The sequence below is a fragment of the Lytechinus pictus genome, chromosome 10 (assembly GCF_037042905.1).
Source record: "Lytechinus pictus isolate F3 Inbred chromosome 10, Lp3.0, whole genome shotgun sequence".
Classification (NCBI taxonomy): Eukaryota; Metazoa; Echinodermata; class Echinoidea; order Temnopleuroida; family Toxopneustidae; genus Lytechinus; species Lytechinus pictus.
The window spans coordinates 9,326,694-9,348,277 of record NC_087254.1 but is presented as its reverse complement, the minus strand read 5'-3'; the positions used below and the strand labels follow the sequence as shown (position 1 = coordinate 9,348,277).

Below are 21,584 nucleotides of genomic sequence, written 5' to 3'. Positions count from 1 at the left end.
AATAGAGAAGGGTGATCATGAGTTAAACTGAATCCTAATGAGAATTAAACAATAAGACCATGTGGAGTGGAAAGCTAATGGAAAACCAGGAAGCATGACCGAGGGGAAACTGAATGAAAGAATGAAATGCAATGAACCTGTGTTGCTATGTGAGATGTATTGTGGAGATGGAATGAAAGATGAGATCATGACAATGTATGTGGATTGTGAGGATGGAAAGAAGGATGAGATGAGTTGAAATAAACAAGTTGAATGTAAGCAATAAAGTATGGAAAGCCAAATGTAAGAGTACAGATTAAATAAATAAACCTAGCAAAATTTACTGTTACATAAGATTCCCTCTTCATTAAAAATGTCCTCATTTTTCAATATATACTCCAAGTTTTTTAAGCTTCGATTATGTTTTCTTTCTGAACCTTTTTTTCTTTCTAATTCTAGCATGAATTTTTTTTTAACAGGCCAAAAATTCAAGAGGATAAAAAATAATAATGAAGGAACCTTAAATTTCAACTCTTCACAGTAATATCAATACATGTAAGTCATTACTTATGCAACAATCAGCAGAACTGCCAAATGTCCAAACCCAATTTAAGTAATTAATACTTTCTTTTATGGCAGTCGTCCCTAAACAGACAATTTCAAAGAATGAAAAAAAAAATGTATATTTCGACTTCGATATTTTTTTCAAATCAGTATTAACTATTACCAATGGCCATTTGCAAAAGCACAAATAGTATACATGTATATTAATACAATATGTATCAGCATATTGTTGTTGCATGAGTATTTTCGAATATACAATTAGTTTTCTTCATTTTTTACCCAAACTTAATTTATTTCTTGCGATATTTGAGAATTTAAATAAAATATCACTTTTTTATCACAAGTATTGAAAACCAATATATCCTTAAAAGCTATGCTTGTCCAAAAGGAAATAAAATATATACAACAAACTGCCGTAAGCTAAAATGGATCATGCATCAACAAACAGATTACCAAATTTGCAACCAATCTAAGTTTTGTTTCGTGAACATTTTGTCCTTGCTTTTTTTTTCTTTAAGATTCAAATTGTCTTAACAAAATCGATTTCCATTCCATTTTCCAAACCTACTGTTTCGTGTTTGATGGAATAGAGATAAAATCTTCTTTTTTTTTTTGGTTTCATTATATTTCTAAAATCAAGTATCCATATTTGATATACAACGAAAACAATTATTTGCTTTTTTTATGTGTGCAAAATCAAGTTAATCAATAGTATGGCTAGTTGCAAAAATGATATTTTCAAGAATATTCACATAAATATGTACTATAAATTCTGCAACTGAATACTTTCTAGATCAAGATTTGAATTCTTCTTGTACGAAACAATCCAATTTTCAATATCATTTTTTTTTTTTTCGAGAGTGACTGAGAGTAAATTTTCATGAAATCTACATTACAATCAAAAGTATTGCCAAACAATCTTTTATCCTTTGATTTGAAGACATTTTTAACCAATTGATATGCCACTTTAATATATAGATGTTATCTCAGTCAGAGAAGGACATTAATGCATATATCATTCAAAGAAAACTCTTTTTTGCATTCAAAATTTGCCAAGATCTTTTTTTTTTTGGTTTAAAGAAATAAAATCTTGAAATGCAGTATTAACACATTCCTGGAGGGTAAATACAGTGCAGTCAAAATTGCATTACAATCATGAAATCCGATTGCTGCTTTTTATATCTGATTCCATTTTCAATCTTTTACATATTAAGGTGTTTTTTTTCCAATGGAGGTAAAATGAAAATAAGTAAAGTCCTATGAACACATCATTTAAAGCCATAAAATATACCACTTTAATATTTCCTGCACTTTTGTTTTGCCTTTGTTGAAACATTAAATGTGTTTAATTTTAAGTAAAGAAGATTTTAAAACACCAAACCTCAAACAAGTAATTATGACTGCAAATGTATTTTCCTTCTAGTGAACATCCAAAAGGGAATAAAAAAATTACATCGGTAGGAAATTTTCTGATCGATGAAAAAAAAAGGATGTGTTGCCGTAGAAAATTCTCATCACATAATTCTTCCGTCAATGATGAATGTTCTATCAAAGTCTGTATTCAACTGGCGTAGAATAATTCTTCTGTTGATGACAAATTTTTTATTAAAGGCAGTACATTCGAATGTCGTAAGAATTGGCTGATCGATCCGGTTCAATGTTATTGTTCATAGTCTTTATATCTTGATGGTTTCTTAACAGAGCGACCAGATCTAGTTCTTATAGTGGGTTGATTTCCTTCTCTCGGGTGTAAAATCAAAGTTCGATTTTCCGCAGAAGGAGATGCGGTAGATGATTGGTCTCTTCCAGAGGGTACCATCAGGGGTTGGTCATCGCGGGGAGGTTGAACCAAGGTTTGGTCATCATCCAGGGGTTGAGCCAAAGGTTGGTCATCTTCTGGGGGTTGAGCCAAGGGTTGATCATCATCCAGGGATTGAGCCAAAGGTTGGTCATCTTCCGGGGGTTGAGCCAAGGGTTGGTCATCTTCCGGGGGTTGAGCCAAGGGTTGGTCATCATCCGGGGGTTGAGCCAAGGATTGGTCATCATGAGGTTGAGCCAAGGATTGGTCATTAGGTAGGCAATGTCCCTCAGAGCAAGTGGCTGGACTACGGGGTGGATGTAGTCCGTCTGAAGAGTTTTGGGGTAGATCGTCGGGATGGAGAGGACCATTAGGGAGGTTTGCCTGGCCTCCACTCCAAGATGGTGGGAGGGAGCCAGACAAAGGTGTGAAGGAAGGACTAGAGGTCATATTGTGAGTATGACCACTAGGCATGAAGTAAGGATGAGGGGTCATATTGTGAGTATGACCACTAGGCATGAAGTAAGGATGAGGGGTCATATTGGGAGTATAACCACTAGGCATGAAGGATGATAGGTCATATTGTGAGTATGACCACTAGGCATGAAGTAAGGATGAGGGGTCAAATTGGGAGTATGACCATCAGGGAGACTTTGACTGAAGTAAGGATGTCTGCCTGAAGGAGGGTATTTGAAGGAGTTACCATCTGATGGGTCCGTGGAAGATCGATATGGTTTAATGCGCTTCTTGTGTATCACCATCTCTTTCCTGTCATCATCTAGACCATGGATTCGAACTGTGGGCCCCATTGAAGAAGAAACAATTCTGTAGGGTCCTTTCCAGTTAGCTGCTAGCTTACTTCTATTCATAGCAGGATTGTTGAGCCAAACCAGATCTCCAGGAAGATATTGGATATTTCTTTCCTTCTTATCGTAAGTAGCTTGCTGTTTGACTCTAGCTGCATTATTGCGTGAAGCAGCATACTAAAATGCCCGATGTAGGCGAGAACGCAGATCTTGAACATACTGATGATGGGTGATACCAGTCGATCTTGTGTCTGGGGATGGTAAGGAATGGGGGAGGCGAACTTCTCTTCCATACAGTAAGAAGAAAGGTGTATACCCAGTTGACGAATGTACAGTCGAATTGTATGCTAGTTCAACCTGTTTCAGATGTTGATCCCATTCACCTCCTCTTTCTGCCAAGTATTTAGCCAGCTGGTCTTTGACGATACGGTTGGTTCGTTCTACTATGCCAGCACCCTGGGGGTGGTAAGGAGATGAGCGGGTTTTCTTGATACCAAACTGTTTACAAAGTTGACGAACAAGAGAAGATTCGAACTGACGTCCCTGATCAGTATGTAATACATCAGGTAAACCGTGTTGACTGACATAATCTTCAAACAAGTGTTTTGATACTGTGGTAGCTGTTTGATCCTTCATAGCATAGAGATTGATGAATTTTGAGAAGTGATCCACAACTACAAGGATGTAGGAATAACCAGAGGAAGTGCGGGGTAACATTGCAATATCAGCATAAACCGTCTGGAATGGGTAGCTTGTCGTAACACTTCGTAGTGGTGCTTGATGAGAGGGAGTTGGGTTTCTGAACGACTCACATGCCGTGCAAGTCTCACAGTGGTCTGCTATATCTCGGTGCATGTAAGGCCAATACATATCATTTTCGGCTCGAGACAGTGTTCTCTCTGTACTAAAGTGTTCAGAAGTAGGATGACTATGGAGTAGTTTGAGAACTTCAGGCACCAAACTCTGTGGGATATCAACTTGATAGAGGATAGTTGACTTTTTTAAGTCTCTCTTTGTGCGATAAAGGATGCCATCCTCTACCGTGAAACGATTCAATTGCCATAGGAAACGTCTCATTCTTGGTGAATGACGGCGTATTTCTCTAGGACCAAGTTTGACTTTTTCAATCACCAAGTGTTTGACAACTTGTACATCTTTGTCTAACTGCTGGTGACGAAAGATTTTGAGTCGTAGGCCATTAAGGATCTCTGACGATGAAGGAGGAAGACGAGCATCATCGTCTGATTTTGAGGATGTCTCTGACGTAGGAAGACATTGTTTGCTATTTGACTCTGGATATTCAGGTGATTCAGGCAACGAAGGAGGAAGGTAAGGCCTATTTACTACAGGCTTCTCTCTTGGTGCGTCTGTTTGTGTACCTACTGAACAACTAATTTTGCTAATGTTCATGGCACACACATGAGACTTCGAAGGAGGGAGGTGCACACCAGTGTTTGAAGTCGAAGGGTGACGAGACAATGCGTCTGCATTAGTGTGTGATCTGCCTCGTCGATGAATGATAAAAAAGGAGTAAGAATGGAGTTCTACCATCCATCGAGCTCTTCTACCTGTCGTATCATCTTGGATGGGTAGTTTCTCATAACTCAGCAAGGGTTATGAGAAACTACCCATCCAGTTATTTCGATGGCGTGGGTTCAAATTCCACCGCTGCCACCAGTTGTAACATGACCGTTTGTACACTCCAAAATCATCAACTCTTGCACTTCAGTCTCCTATGCTCTCCTGTAAATTCAATCTCCAAAGCTCTCCTTACTTTAATTAAACTATAATTATTAAACTGAAGATAGGGTGAACGCACAATAAATTAGAACTTAACACGATGAAGTCCAGATGAACATAATCGGTTAAGGATTAGCATTGGGGTGAATTTTTTTTTAGGTATTTCTATCAAAATTGCTTTTAAAATAATCTTTGATATCTTAGGTTTCAAAGAACTTAGTTTCATGAAGATTGATGATTCCAAAAGTACTGGAATAGTCCATTTTATTCATGGGGGTGCTGTTACCTCTCATCATGGACGGACATTTTTACTTTTAAATTCACTCTAGTTTTATGGTTTCTAAAGTTACTCTTATTTGGTTTGGATGTTGTTGCACTCTAAACAGTTATCTATTATCAAACATAAATTAGTAGAAAAAAATATTGGGAAGTAATTTTTTTGGTAGGTGTTAATATTTCCATTTTGAAATTTCCGTCCGTGATGAAAAAAAAGATGAAAAGTTTTTTTATTCTTTATCAGAATAGAAATAAAAATAAAAAGGTGTAGAGGTATCTCACTAAACACTGTACATCATTTAATTTGAACATAGCTGAAATCCATACATTTTATCCATATCATAAACTCAATGTATAGTTTTGAATGTTATATATCTACGTAGAATATTTATTTAATTACCTGCATATGAAATATCTAAGTGATTTGATTACCGAAACGATGTTTTTTAGCTCCAAAACTTGCTGTATGTGCCAAGCAAAAATTGGCTGCATGACCGTGCGCGCATTATAGGCATCCTGGCGAGTTTTCACGGTGCTGCGCTGGGCTAGTATGTGGCTGCCAGCTGTGCTAGGGCGCTGATCTTGCTGCTTGCTGAAGTAGGGTTTATTGTTTGCTTACCAAATTAACTGCTCTTTTCTTTCGTGTTTTGGATTAATATAACTGCATTCAAAGATAATGGGGGGGCACATCTCCAAATTTATTTTGAAAAAGAAAGCTGGGCAGATTGAGGCTTAATATCAGTGTGAGTGTGTTAATCGGCTCCCCGGGACTACGAGGCAGGACCCATTCCCCTTCTTTTAAAAAGGATTATTTTTTAATAGCTTTTTTCATATTCTTTATTTTCTCTCTCTTTTTTTTTCTTCACTTTTCTATTTTTTCTTTTCCTTTTTAAAAATTTTCATTTCTTTTTTTAATGTTCTTTTGTTTCTTTTCTTTTCATATTTCCAATTTAGGTTTTCTTTTATTTTTATGTTTCTTTTTTTTCCCCTGTTCTTTAAATTTTCTTTCTATTTCTCTTTTTTTTCTTTTCTTTTCCCCAATTTTGTTCCCCTCCCTCTTTAAACCCAAAATTTAATAATAATAATAATGATAATGATACTACCATCACACTTTATTTATTTATTGTTTCTTTTTTCATAGAACAGATCATGCCACCAAAAAAGAAAAGAGTTGCAACAAGTTTTCCACAGAAGACTGGAAAAAAAAAAGTATCTTGATGACAACTTTGATGAGCTACCCATTGATCCAAAGAATCTCAGAAATGGACACATTTTGCTACTGTACATAAAAATGGAAACAGCAACAAACAAATTCATCATGGAGAAATACTCCTGTAAATGTGCCAGAAACCAGTTGCTAAAAAGTTTGAATCACTATGCCAAATTTTCGGACAGCACTTCAGAGCATGTTATGAAAAGATACCAAGCCTTTTGCCAAGAGATTTTTCCACTGCCAGATGGCCCAGGAGATAGCATTCCAGAACCTTCAAGTGCAAGTGGTGATTGCTATTACATTCTTTCTTCATTAAAAGAACACACACATAGACAATTTATTTTGTTAGTTTTATTTCTTCTTCAACTTGAGCTACACATTTAGTGGATAATACAAACAATCCTCTCTTATTTCATAAGGCCCATGGGCCAATATGAACTACAACATTTAAAGTATGAAATAAATACCTGTAAAACAGATTGCATACAAAAGAAATTTATTACCTTAAAATCATTTGACATACAGTACAAGAAATGTGTTTTACAATTTTACAGTATAAGCACATAAGATTTGAGAAAACAGTTTGGAAATAAAAGAGAAAATGGTTAAACAGTTACATGTATGTTAATTTATCTAATTAATAATTAATCTATTGATAGGTAAATTTTAGACAAGTTTATGATCACTTTTATCCCTGAAAAAAATGCTTTTAAATCATCTTTCATGAAAAAAATATGTTGAGAAATATAGATTTTAGAGCAACTTATTTAATATTTTAAAAGGAAAAATGCTTAAAATGGTCACACATTTTAAATGGATTTCCATACGTTACAAGGAGCCAAATGTTGAGCGAAAATAAATAATGTAAAAATCTGTAACTTCACTTAAACTTGACCTATGAGAATGGTTTAGGTGTCATTTTAAAGCTGATTTTATGCTCTTTCCATTGACATTAATTGTTTAGGAATTCAGTTATGTTGAAATTTTGTCACATCCCTAAATTGAAAGAATGACAAAAACCTTTTTTCTCTCTCTTATTCTTTTTCATCCTCCTAATACAATTACTAATACTATAGATCTAACAGTTAGTCCTACTATTATCGACATTATTCTAACTTTCTAGTTTTATTCTTTAATTTTATGTTTTCTTTCTTTCTTCTCAATTCATCTTTTTTCTTTCTCTCATAACTCATTCATTCTTTCGTTCACCCTCCCTTCCAATTCTTTATATTTTTTTCAGTAACACTGTGTAGCCTTCTTTGTTGCTCTTTTTTTTTTTGTCGTTTGTCCCGTAGACTATTGCCGTGAAAGCACCCATAATAGTACTGTTAATACGGTACACAGCGAAGAGCGAGAGCACACTCGAGTCTCGATAACCCAGGGAGCCCCGGCCGCGAAATTATTTTTCCCACCGAGTTCTGGACCAACATATGAATATTCATGACTTGCGTCTTCGGATTGAGAGTACGCATGCGCGTGGACTTGGCCTCGACCAGTGCCGATCGTAAGCATTCACGTTGCTCAGAATGAATTAGCATCGTCAAATTACCGGTACCCTTACATAGTTACATAGGTCTTATAGGCTTAGATCTATATATATATATATATATATATATCCAATTCTTAAACACTTAATAAACTAGCTGCCGTTAATGGCAAGACATGTGCTAGGGTAGGGCTAGCTTAGGCTAGCGCATTAACTTTACCTCAAATCTGGACCTGTCTAATTAATGCCTAGTACTAATCAGTGTTGTAGTGCCTTGATGCTCGGCCTTGGCCTTAAAGGCGCCTTAATGCCTAGCTACTTTTTCAAAGCCTTGGCCTTGAGAGGGCCTTGGCCTTGAGGATTTTGAGCCTTGACATTTTAAGGCATTTTCAAGGCATTTTCAAGGCTTTTTCAAGGCATTTTGTATTTTTTACTTTCATTTGTTTTAAATAAGTAATTATAAATGTTTCAATTGTTTTTTTTATATATATTTAATAACACTAATGGTCAATACTACCAATCACCAGTAACAGTAGCAGCAGCAGTAGTAAGTGTACTAGCAGTGTCATCAATTGTAATTGTCACCATTATCAAGAAATTCAAACAAAGAATACATCAGTTATGAAAAATAGCATTATGTATTGATAATGTGTTGTAATCATATGATGATAATGACAGTAAATGATAATGGTCATGATCAAGATAATAGTGCTTTGATGACAAGAATAATTTTTACATCTGACTGCAATTTTGACAACAATTTACATACTTTAAACATAGCTAACTCTAAAGAACGATAACAAGGTTGATTTCTATTCCATTAGGATTTTCCTTGTATTATTTTCTTTGGCCAACAAGAATGTTTTAAGTCTTAATGATATTCTGAAAAGATTGGTAAACTTGAACACATGCAGTCTCCAATTTTTTCATATCCAAATGGGTTATGTCAATGGCATGATGAGCCAGAAACTTTGAGGGGCCAAGCATGGCATATATAGAGCAAAATTTCTGTCAAAAAAAAGAAGAAAGCGATTGAAGCGAGCGAGTGAACAAAATTTGTCCCCCTCTTTCTATAAGAAAAGGTAATTTTGCAATAGATTGTTTAAAAAATAATATCACATTTACTCCATCTTTTCCTTTCCCTTTCCCCCCCTTGTCTAAGTTTATTCTTGGTGGTGGGACTTCTTCTTCTCTCTATCTCTCTTCTAAATTTTATATTTGTTTTGGGTCAGATTGACAAAACAAAGGGGAAAAATGTTTACTTCTTTTTAATCATATATCGTTCAACATTGAATCTCATTTCTCTACAGTTTCAAGGAAATAAACAAATTTTCCAAATGAAATATGCCCTTTTAAAAAAAGAAATACCTTCTTTAATAATAAAACATAATACATTTAGGTTCGAAAATCACAGATTTTGAATCGTGCTTGCATCAATTATTGTTTAGTACAGTATATAGGCTACTGCTAATAGTTACAAAAATGTATAGAATGTTGCTTTATGGTTGAAATATCACAAATATTTGGCTCGCTTCCTGCACTCGCATCAATTAATGTACTCGTTCTCTTCCTGTTCACAAAAAAAAATGCTTAGAATGTCCATTATTTTTTATTGGTGAGTTATGTATCTTATTTAAAATGCAGTAATTAACTGCTTCCTTTACTGGTCAGTATATAAAAAGAATTAGCGAGCGCAAAGTTATTTTTTAGTTAGATACACATCTTTTTCATGATTACAAAACCAGCTCAGAATAAAATAATTTCCATGTCTTATTACACGACATGTCAAGAAGTTTGAGCTGGTGATTCTCGCTGGCAACATCGCGCAAGGAAATTTCAACAATGATTAGCCCCATACTTGACCATAAATCAAGTTTTACAACATCAGAATTAACTTTTATTTTCAAAACCGCTTGCTCGCTATGCTTTCTCGTTGAGAAGTAAAACCTAAAGCAAAATATCTATTTTATAATTAAAAATCACTTTAGAAAGCATTTGCTCAACTTAATTTCTATAAAACACACAATTACTTCACGCAGTTCATAATCTCATTTTGAAAATACATGTATCTGTTTGCACAAAAAAAACTCATTTTGATAAATGGGTGCCTTTTTGGCGTTGACCCCCCCCCCCATAATAATTTTCTGCTGCCCTTGTCCCAGGGAGTGGAGAAAAACATACGTTGAGAATGCCAGGATCAGATGACCGTGGTAATAATAATTATTGCAATGTAAATCGCCTATAGAAAAATTATGGATTATGTGTACACAGGTAACTATATCATTATTTTAATATGTCTCTATCATGAAATTATTTTTGTTTTAAATGTACAAAGGTTAATTTTTGTTCTCGCTCAGTCCCCTCGCTCACATACATTTTATATACCATGTGTGATGTCTGCCGCATAAGTATTATTAGTTCATTGTTCTGTATATCGTAAGTTTTAAATGCCTTGGCCTTGAGGTTTTCAGGCCTTGGCCTTGGGTTTCCATGCCTTGGCCTTGGCCTTTGGTATTGAAGCTTGGCCTTGGGTATTAAAGCCTTGGCCTTGGGTATTAAAGCCTTGGCATTGGAGGTTTGAGCCTTGACTACAACACTGAATAGCAGACTAATGCCATGGTTAACTTCGAACTGGTTAATTCCGAACTTCACGTTTAATTAGGTTTAGACAAATATGAGCTTATTTGCCATGGTTTAATATGTCTAGTCCGTATACAAAACCAGTCCTAGATCTAAAAAAAAATTATCTTAGTTCTAGTCTAGTCTCTATATCTAGACTCTGATCTACGCTGTATCAGCATGGAACCACTAGTGTACCAAGGGGGGGGGGGAGACTGTCCCTCTGACGAGTCACAACTAATTCAGGGGACGTGCCCCCTTTGAGAAGCCAAATTAATAATTTGTAATGTAAAAATGCAATGAAAAAGACGGATGTCCCCTTTTTTTAACGTGAAGATCTTTTTTTTTCAGCTAAGAAATCCATAATTTGGAGTGAAGACCCTTTTTTTTTTTGGGGGGGGGGGGCTTTTCACATTTTTTCGCGGACGAAATATCCTCTAAAAAATATGCCCCCCTTTTGGAAAATCCTAGGTACACCAGTGCGTGCATGGAACGTATTCTAACGTCAGGCACAAATTAACGTCAGTGATCTTGATCCCCGTCTTCACCCAAAATTAAGGATTTCGTAGCTGAAAAAAAATTTGACAAGAAAAAAAAAAAAGATCTTCACGTCTTTTTTCGTTGCATTTTGACATTACACATTATTAATTTGGCTTCTCAAGGGGGGGGCACGTCCCCTGGATCAGTTGTGACTCGTCAGGGGGGCAGTCTGCCCCCCCCCCCCCCCCTTGGTACACTAGTGGTTCCATGCTGATAGCGCGTAGATCAGAGTCTAGATCTAGAGACTAGACTAAAACTAAGATATTTTTTTTAAATCTAGGACTGGTTCTGTATACGAACTAGACATATTAAACCATGGTAAATAAGCTAATATTGGTCCAAACCTAATCAAACGTAAAGTTCGGAATTAACAAGTTCGAAGTTAACCATGGTGTTAGTCGGATATTCCTATTAGTATTAGGCATTAGACAGGTCCAGATTTGAGGTAAAGTTAATGCGCTAGCCTAAGCTAGCCCTACCCTAGCACATGTCTTGCCATTAATGGCAGCTAGTTTGATAAGTGTTTAAGAATTGGATATATATATATATATATATATATATATATATATATATATATATATATATATATATATATAGATCTAAGCCTATAAGACCTATGTAACTATGTAAGGGTACCGGTAATTTGACGATGCTAATTCATTCTGAGCAACGTGAATGCTTACGACGGCACTGGTCGAGGCCAAGTCCACGCGCATGCGTACTCTCAATCCGAAGACGCAAGTCATGAATATTCATATGTCGGTCCAGAACTCGGTGGGAAAAATAATTTCGCGCCCCGGCCCGCGCTTCGCGGGCCGGAGCACCCTGGCCCTGGGTTAGTTAGTCTTTAGAATTAGAGTCTCGACAGTCACACTTTCCCAGACACACACATGCAAATGACATAAGAGAAAAGAGGTAAAAATTTCCACAATTAGGACTTCTATGAGTCAAATTTTATTTTGGCTATACTCACCTCTAAATTACCCTCGTATTACAAGAAAGAAACAAAATTTTAACAGTCAAAACAACCCTTTGAATATGGCGCTTTGAGTATAGTGTATAATGTCGCCGAAACGTCAAATGGCAAAGGGAAAAATACTGAGTGGTCGATAGAGGTAAACCATAGAGATGTATACTAATTACATCTCTATGAGGTAAACCCACTATACACCACCGAAGGACCGCTGTTTTTTCATAAAATGAAAGGAGACAAAGGGGTCACTTCTCATAAAATACTGAGGTCATACATTCATAATGCAAGATGAGGGTCGTTATTCATAATTGACCATAAGGGTCAGGTGACACTAATAGTAAATTATACTTAAAGGACAAGTCAACCCCAACAAAAAGTTGATTTGAATAAAAAGAGAAAAATCCACCAAGCATAACACTGAAAATTTCATAAAAATCGGATGTAATGTAAGAAAGTTATGACAATTTAAAGATTCGCTTAATTTCACAAAACAGTTATATGCACATCCTGGTCAGTATGCAAATGAGGCGACTGATGACGTCATCCACTCACTATTTCTTTTGTATTTTATTATATAAAATATGAAATATTCTAATTTTCTCCTCATTGTCAAGTGAATCAACGATTAATTCCTCACTGAACATGTGGAATTAGCATTGTTTAATACTATATGGTTCAGTCAAGTTGGTCCTTATTTTCAAATCGGTAAAATATGAAATATTGTATAATTCAAACAATAAAAAACAAAATAAATAGTGAGTGATACACATCATCGACTGTCTCGTTTGCATATCACTAAGTTGTGCATATCACTGTTTTGTGAAAAATAAGCGAAACTTTAAAATGTCATAACTTTCTTATTTTACATCCGATTTTGATGAAATTTTCAGCATTATGCTAGTTTGATTTTTTTCTATTTATTCAAATCAATATTTTTCTGGGGTGGACTTGACCTTTAACATTTCAAGATCGTTTGACAACCTTTAATTACTTAATTCAACCAACTTCACACTAAACCACATAACTTAGCTAACTATGGGTAAAATATACCCTGTAAAAGTAACTTGATCATATTCATTATATCATTGCTATAAACTTTTGAGGAGGCTGAAAATCCAATCGTGGAAGTTTACAAACTACATGAACTAACTAAACCTAAGCCTAGCAATTAAGTCCCAAACATGCCTACTTTCCCCCATTACTTCTACTTCTATTTACTGCCTTTTTAATAAAGAAAAGTAGAAAATATGGTTTCATAAAGAGGTTTTAATGACAGGTGCTATGAGAATATGAATGACAGGTCAAGTGCCTTTCAGCCAATCTAGTTCCTTTATTGATGTTGTTGAATTGTCAGTGATCAGTTACCCCTTAATTTCTCTGGTTGCCCCCGGCAGTTTCAACAAAGTTGGACTAAATTTTCTTTCCTGGTCGTTTTCCCCAAATAAAACTTATCATCGAGCTGCATGTTTAAAGAAAAAAAACCTGAATCTACAAAAACTTACAGAATTCAAGGCAGGGCATAAAAATAATTGAGACCCGTTTCTTTAAGCAACTTGATAGAGACGTTTAGTATTTTACTCTGAGGCTTATAACAGAAGTCAGTGAAAATAATTTAATTTTTATATTTCTGCAAAGTAATCTTACACCTGGGCAGATGTGATATACTCTAAATTCCAAGGATTTAAAATAAATCAAGATCGCCGGCTGTGAATAGTGTCCGGCCGAATATTAGTTTTAGATTTAAACCGTGTGGATTTAAATTTAAAGCTTAAATATTATATTTTATACATTTTTAGATATTCGAAAGTTAATCCCTACGATTAAAAGTAAATAAATTTTCGACTACTAGTAGTCACAGTCGATCTTGATTTATTTTGAATCTTTGAAACTTAGAGTAAAGGTCAATGATCTTAGTGACAATTAAGGCACCCTTTTCACAAGCACCTACGTTACGGTACCTGTCCCCCTTTCTTACCCAACCGTTTTTCTCCTTACTTAGTTCCCGATTGCTCTCTCCCCTCTCTCCTAAATGTCTCTATGAAATTTCTCTCCCTGCCCATTCATAATCTTTCTCTCTCATCCTATCTTCCCAATCTCTCTCTCTCCTCTTTCATTTATTCCCCATGCCTGTCTCCAAGCTCATCCCTCTCTTCTTATCATTTCTTCTTCCCGATATTCCTTCTTTACCTTCCCCCTATTTCTCCCACTCTCTCTTCAGCCATCTCCATCTCCTATCTATCTCTCATTTTTACTTCATCCTGACTCCCCCTCTCTCTCCTAATTATTTTTCCTCACTCCTGTCCATTCATGGTAAATTGCCATTTCGTCCACTGCCAACTCGTCCACTCACCACATGGTCTACCTTATATTATCTTATATTATTTTTGTTTTGTTTGTATGTTTGTTTTATCTTCAATATCTTGCTATAATATTTTATATATCTTCCTTTGTTTTGTATGTTCTTATATTAATTTCATCAAGGGGCCCCTTTCACAAGCTCTGCTTCTATGGGGTCCAGACCTTATATTCTCTTTGCCAACCTTTGTACTAAATATTTGTATTATATTACTTGATAGGTTTGAATAAACTTATATCACTTATCACTTATCCTTCATTTAGTCTAATGCCATTACGTCCATCAACATTTCGTCTAACAACCATTTAGCCCAATAACCATTTGGTCCAATCATCACTTCGTCTAATCACCAGTTCATCTATAACCATTTTGACTAATAACAAGTTGGTCAAATACCCATTTTCTTTTCATTCATTTTGCCAAATTAACACTTTTCAAATTAGACCAAATGGTTTATGAACTAAATGGCTATTGGAGCAACTGGTTATCAGACGAAATGGTGAGTGGATAAAATGGCAATTAGATAAAATGGCAATGGATAGTGGAAAAATTTATGATAGACCAAATGATAGTAGATGAGATGGTAATTGGACGAATTGACATTAGCCTAATTGGTAAGACCCCCCTCCCTCCTCTTTCCATCTTCCCAATCCTCATGCCCCGCCCTCTCTCTCCTCTTTCATTTCTTCCCCATGCCTGTCTCCAAGCTCCTCCCTCTCTTCTCATCATTTCTTCTTCCCGATATTCATTCTTCACCTTCTCCCTATTTTTCCCACTCCCTCTTCCGCCATCTCCATCTCTTATCTCTCTCTCATTTTTACTTCATCCTCAGTCCCCCCCTCTCATTATTTTGTCTTACTCCTGTCCATTTACCACCCCACCCCCTATCTCTCCCCTTCTCCCTCTCTCACCACTACCCCTCCTCTCCTCTTTCTCTCTGTCGCCCATTTAGCCTTCCTCCTGCACATTTTTCACCCCCTTACTATTTCACTCCTTCCATGTTTATCTCTCACTCTCTTTTTTTCTTTCTATCTTTGTCTCCACTCTGTCTCTCTCCTCATCCTCTCTTATGTTCTTTCAATTTAAAATCTCACACTGACATTCTTCCATCTTCTCCCCCTCTCTCTCTCTCTCTCTTCTCTCACTACTTTCATCTTTATCTCTCTCTCTCTTACCCCCTATCTCTTTTTCTCTTTCTATCTTTGTCTCCACTGTCTCTCTCCTCATCCTCTCTCTTTATGTTCTTTCAATTTAAAATCTCACACTGACATTCTTCCATCTTCTCCCCCTCTCTCTCTATCTATCTCTCCCTCTCTCTCTTTCACTTCTTTCATCGTTATCCCCTCTTTATCTCTTATCTTCCCCTCCTCTATTTTCTCTCTCTCTGTCTGCCTCTCTTAAGTAAACCCTCAAACACCAATCGCTAACAAATCTTCAAACATGTACCTTCTATTAATGGTTTATCAGTGATTTATTCCAATGTAGTATTATAAATAGTAACTCTTCATTCCTATATACATCGTAATCATATACACAAGATATACAAGATATTTACAACCAGTCTGACCAAAACTCATGTAAATAGCACGATTTACACAATTCCCTCAATATTCTAACATATAATGAATATGCACTCTTGGCAGTTCATATATAGCTGGATTCATTTTTGCAGTAAAGTCTAAAATAATTTAAATATAAAACTTAAACTCATGATCTTATTCTCGACAAAACTAGAAGATAATTTACATATTGAACTCCGTGAAGCTGAACGTATAGTAATTTTCACACACTGAGATACATAGAACAAAGACTTATGTTTAGACTGTACACATATTTCAAGTTGGTCTCATATTAACTGACCTTAATGTGAACGCATATGCAGGTCGTGAGGTTGTGAAATAATAACCAAATTAAACACATACTATATTTATCTAAACATGCTTTTCAGATTCATGTCTTCAAATTTCACAAAATAAAACCAGAGTCATCATTGCAATTATACCAACTTTTTTATAAGTATAATTTGTGTGTATAGCACATGTATATAATTGTAATATACTGTAATGGTTTCATTGAAACTGGCCTATAAATTGTTTTTAGTGTTGATTCCATGTTTGATTTGATGGTAAGGTAAATTAGTATATAGAAATTGTCCAATAGCTTGACTAATCCTTTTGTTAAAAAAAATATTTTGAAGTAAAACTACTTGTGAAAACAAAAGGATCAGTCAAGCTATTTGACAATTACTTTGAACTTACTCTTTAACCATTCTTGTCAAACACAGAATCAACACCAACAAATATTATAGAGGCCAGTTTTTAAAGAAACTGTTCCAGTTTATTACATGTACTATACTATACACATCACTCTGGTAGTCTTAAACTTTTGGAAATGATGGTATATACTGAACAAACTTAATTGTTTCTGGTCAGGAATGATTTTTGTTGAAATCATATTAAACATCCCCCCGTGAAAAAAAAAATGAATAAAAGACATGGGACCAAATTTTGTAAGACCAGGTAAGACTAAGCATGACCACCAAAGTTGAAAGATATGGTTCAAATATAAATACGACAAGATTCATAAATAGAAATAAATAGTATTGCAAATCTCAATCTAAGGTTTCAATGAATGCAGAGATTGCACATATGTCAAAGCAAATACCGTGTCACAATTTTGATCAGCCATACTTTAACTAAAAAAAAACAACAAGTGATCAAAATGTCTTTTCGACTTAGAATGAGTAGTGGCTGGTGTCAAAATAAAATAAAATAAACACTGAAATAAACCAATAAGAGCATAAATAGCTATCAACTATCAGCAAACAGGACAGATTCCAAATAAATGTTGTAGCAGTAAAATACATCCATGAAGATCCATGAGATCCAATTCCGGCAGACTTATGCTGTCATGATTGTCAACTGGTAAATGAGTTTCCTTATTCTAAAACATTTGAATTCTTGAGGTAGATTTTTCATTCAAACTCGATTGCTATTAAACACACAACAGTTGTGCATTGTTCAAGACAGACACTTTGCCAGCGAGAGGCTTTTGTGAGACCGATCTTTGTCTGTTTGCATCTAGGTAGCATTTAGGCCCCGCACTGCCATTTGTTGATATTTTTGCATCCTGAAAAATTACTTTGGAAACCCGAGCCAGAAGGAACATTTCATTATTCAAACTCATCACTTGGCCGTACTAGTCATTTCCAATTTGAGTCTTCTAAATTTTACTTTTTGCAAACAAGTTTCACAATAATTTTTGAGGTAACAATATCATTCTGAAGGATTACATAAATGAAAGTTAAAAAATAACAAAAGAGCACTAAAAAGAGCAAAATATCGGCCCCATGATCAATCATGAATCTCTTTATGTTACGAAACCAGATCAGTGACGATTATGAAACCCAAACAAAATTCGAAAATTAAATTATATGATTTGAAAAAAATAAGGAAAGTAGGACAAAAATCCAATTTTTTTCATGTTTTGATTCAATCACCCAGTTTTACATTGTTTTCCTGTTATAAATCATATCTAGCTCAAAATCAATGGAAATATGAATGATAATTGAATTTCTCTATCTTAACCAAAATCCCATCAGAACCCATGACCATTGGACAATATAGATTAATGAATCTCGACACCATCTTGCTATGAAATTTTAGAAAATAAAAAAATAAAGGGAAATAAGCCATCTTTTATTGTGCATGTATATATAGCAATTCGTGACATAGAGTTTCCAAGCCCCCAAAACATAAAATACATGCATTTGTGTACATGCTATATTAATGATCAGTGGCTTATTTTCACAAAAATACTAATGTAAAAGAATAAAGTTTATGGTTTACAGTTCTCAATTTGTTTTCATAATATCAACTGTGGAGACACCGACCATGGAAGTTGGGGGTCTACGGTTCTGCCAATTGTTTCTATGAGTCTGTTTGCTTGCATAGCCGCACACACTGTTGAAAGGATCTCCCTCCTACACATACCACATCTGATTATTTATATACACTGTACACATAAGGGCACTTAACTAATCGTAGTCTCAAATTTGATCAACGTACAATACAAACTGTGGAAAACAATGTGGAACGCTTGAGAAAAAGACCAGAGTCTCTGTTCACATGGTATGGCATGGAACAGTGAGATCACACAGCACTATTTCACAATGTGAACACAGGCATTCCAATAATCTTCTATATTTCAAACTGTTGCTATGAAGGTTAGCCCTGCTGCAAGGCTACAACCACAGACACATCACCAGAGAAGACATAACTCCTACACCATGCACAAGTAATACTGACTCAAACGAGCGCATGATCATTGCGGATATACATACCAAATATTATTGCACGTAAAAATCACATATTATAAACAGTGTATTTCATGGAGTGAGCTCTCTTTGAACACAGCCTCTATGATACGGACTGTCATCAACAGACGTTCATATCAGTTAATCAATAAAAATAAACTTGAAACATAAAATATCATGTCCCAAGTAGGCACCCTAATATATACCCATCTCTCTGGACATTACTTGTAAGTGAAATATAAAATGTCCACTACGATCTGAATTTCAGAGTAAATCTACTGTAACAGACAATCAGAGGAACATTGCATCTAGGTGACCACTGTTAATATTTAGCTCTTAAAATGCAACAAATTTCTTTCAGGGCAATTCAATGAAATAATCAACCTTTTTCGTATACCTAACCTTGTGTATTTCTTATCCATTCTTTCATCATGTCTTATGGACTAGAAAACAGAGATTCACTTGAAGAATGTCCACCATAGCGGAGATTGGAATACATAATTTATGAAATCACCCTTTATGAAAAAAAGATATTCAAAGCAAAATGACCTGATGAAAATGGAATAAAAAAAAGCATTGCCAGTTGCTCTGTTATTGCTAGTGCAAATGATAAGATTTTGTGGTCAGAGCAATATAATATCATTCAAGACATGTTTGCAAGGAGATTGTTGCATTTGATTTGTAATCGTCACCGTAGAGCAAATATATAGGCACATATGCTGAACTCTGGTGCAACTTAAAACATGGTCTAAAATGTGCTAAAATTATGGGAAGCCAAACATGTCAAAATTTGTTCACATGGTATGCTTCTTGCGTTTACGGTGCTCTTTCCCAATTCTTTAAATCTTTAATCTTCTTTATCCTTCAAATGAGCTGATACTACGAACCTCTACTGTTAAAGATTTATGTCACAATTGGCTATCCATAGTTAAACAACAACTTGAGACCAGAGTTCAAATTAAACCTGACTTCAGAATACGGGCCATAATGTTTAACCAGCTTCCCACTTCTTTGCTACAGCACAAAGGCCCTATAACTTGTACACATTGGCAATCATGGCCTTCAAGGTGGCAGTCATGGCCTTCTTATTGGCAGTCAATAATATGAACTATGCACATGGAATGGATAGGGTGTGTTTTGCAGAGCTCCCAGTTATATAATTTTGATATACCAATTGGCATGATTTGAGCAAGGCAATAGTTTTTACTATTGCCCTGCTCAAAAAATAATTGGTATATAAAACAAATAATTACTGCTCTTTTATTCGGTCGATAGCAAAAAACAGTTACACCTCAATCAACCTTGAGAACATAGGCCTTTTACTTTCCCTCAACCTTCAGTCTCAGAAAAATATTAGGCCTATAGTCTCAAGTTCAGTTCGGGGCGATAGTAAAACTATTTCCCTTAAGAGCAGCCAATATTTATATACTTTGAAATTCTTTGGTGATGCACATATACAATAGTAATAACTACATAGTAGTGAAAAATTGTTCTCACTCAGATAATTTGGTGGTTCCCCTTAAGACTTTATCCATTCTTTCCCTAATTTATCGTGTCTGATTAAACAGACATATAATGTTCAATTAAAAACATAAAACTTTCTCTATATATATTTGGATTCAATGCCGTTACAGGATACCATGTCAATCTCATATCTTAGCAAGAGAATGGAAGCTTCCCGATCTTCAAGATCTAAGGCGAGTGACAAGAGGTATTACCATTACAAAACGCATTGACAGGAGATCTTGACCCATCACAAATGAGAATACCTCATGCTTGCATTTCGATGTTGACCATAACAGAAGGAAATCACTCATGGGTTCGTTTCAATGTTGGCCAAGATCACATCTGAGTGGATGAATGGGGCCTATTGGGGTCTGATCTGTCCAGAAAGAACCCAGCAGAACTGTTCCAGCAACATGCAGACGTATCTGCAGAATGCCTCAGGCTGTACCAAGACCCGCTTATATGATTATTGGTACCCATATATAACTGCAAAAGGAATCCTAGAAGTACTTTTCTTTCAATGCACTCACATATGTCTTCTCATAAGACTCTTCTCTAACATCCATGCATCCCCACGCAAAGGTCGAAATTAAATCCACATCCATCTTTGATATTGTCATATATATTTTTTTTAAAGAGAGAGCAAACAGCTTGACGGGAATCTTGCTTGGAGATTTGGTTGAGGCTCTGCAGTTGCTTGGTCCTGTAGTGGAGGCAAATCACTTTCATTATGAAGTCGGAAGTTTTCTAAATGACATCACTTTCATATTATCCCATGGCATGAGAACTATATCCTGGAAATGTCCTTCACTTTGGCAAAGATGGCACATGGATACAACAGAGCTGCCAACGCTATACATCCGTCGATGGACCTACATTGAGGACAGCTCTTTCTGAGTCTTTAGGTCGGACAAACAACTGTCCTTTAGTCCATGGGTTCTGGAGCTGCAACGGACAGAAGTCCTCCTCCAGTGAGTACTCCTTGTTGGCAATGATGGCAACCAGACAGAATTGGGCACAGTCTTCAGGGGAGAATGCAGGGGTCTCCATGCCACTGCTCTCCATGGCCTTGTTAAGCTGCTGCACCACCAGACTCACAATGTCCTCGCAAGATGTCTTTGACGTCACATGGAGCTGTCAAGAGATGAAGTGAATAATGTACGTTAGGATGGTTAGGTGAACTCGAGATATTCTCTAAGATTATAAAAAGGGCGATCAAAGGTGTTCTCTTAAACCTAGATGACGACAACTGATTGGTTAATAACATAACACTTTTTTATTGAATCAGTGTCCTTTTTTAAATTATCAAATACATCCACTCTTTAGACAAGCAAATCTGCACATGACCTTGAATGCACAAAGTGTCTTTAAGCGGCTAGATCTAAAGACAGAGTAATATGTAGAGTGCTCCAC

General features: G+C 35.7%; 2 protein-coding genes across 3 annotated transcripts in view; both read right to left on the bottom strand.

Moving 5' to 3' along the window:
• Positions 1 to 2,203: 2,203 nt before the first annotated feature.
• Positions 2,204 to 2,881, bottom strand: LOC135155764 (variable charge X-linked protein 3B-like). Its single transcript, XM_064105975.1, has one exon. It carries the CDS (start codon positions 2,879 to 2,881, stop codon positions 2,204 to 2,206), a length of 678 nt encoding a protein of 225 aa, XP_063962045.1.
• A 12,921-nt stretch (positions 2,882 to 15,802) lies between these two features.
• LOC129269066 (ankyrin-repeat and fibronectin type III domain-containing 1-like) overlaps positions 15,803 to 21,584 on the bottom strand; it is a 37,376-nt gene continuing 31,594 nt past the window's right edge. For both annotated transcript variants that reach the window (XM_064105282.1, XM_054906519.2), the window contains one exon: positions 15,803 to 21,305. In XM_064105282.1, coding sequence (XP_063961352.1) covers positions 21,024 to 21,305 — 282 coding nt within the window. In that variant the 3' untranslated portion in view covers positions 15,803 to 21,023. The remainder of the gene's footprint in view (positions 21,306 to 21,584) is intronic.

Coding starts and splice junctions, on each gene's coding strand:
- LOC135155764 (XM_064105975.1), bottom strand. CDS start 2,881: ATGACCCCTCATCCTTACTTCATGCCTAGTGGTCATACTCACAATATG.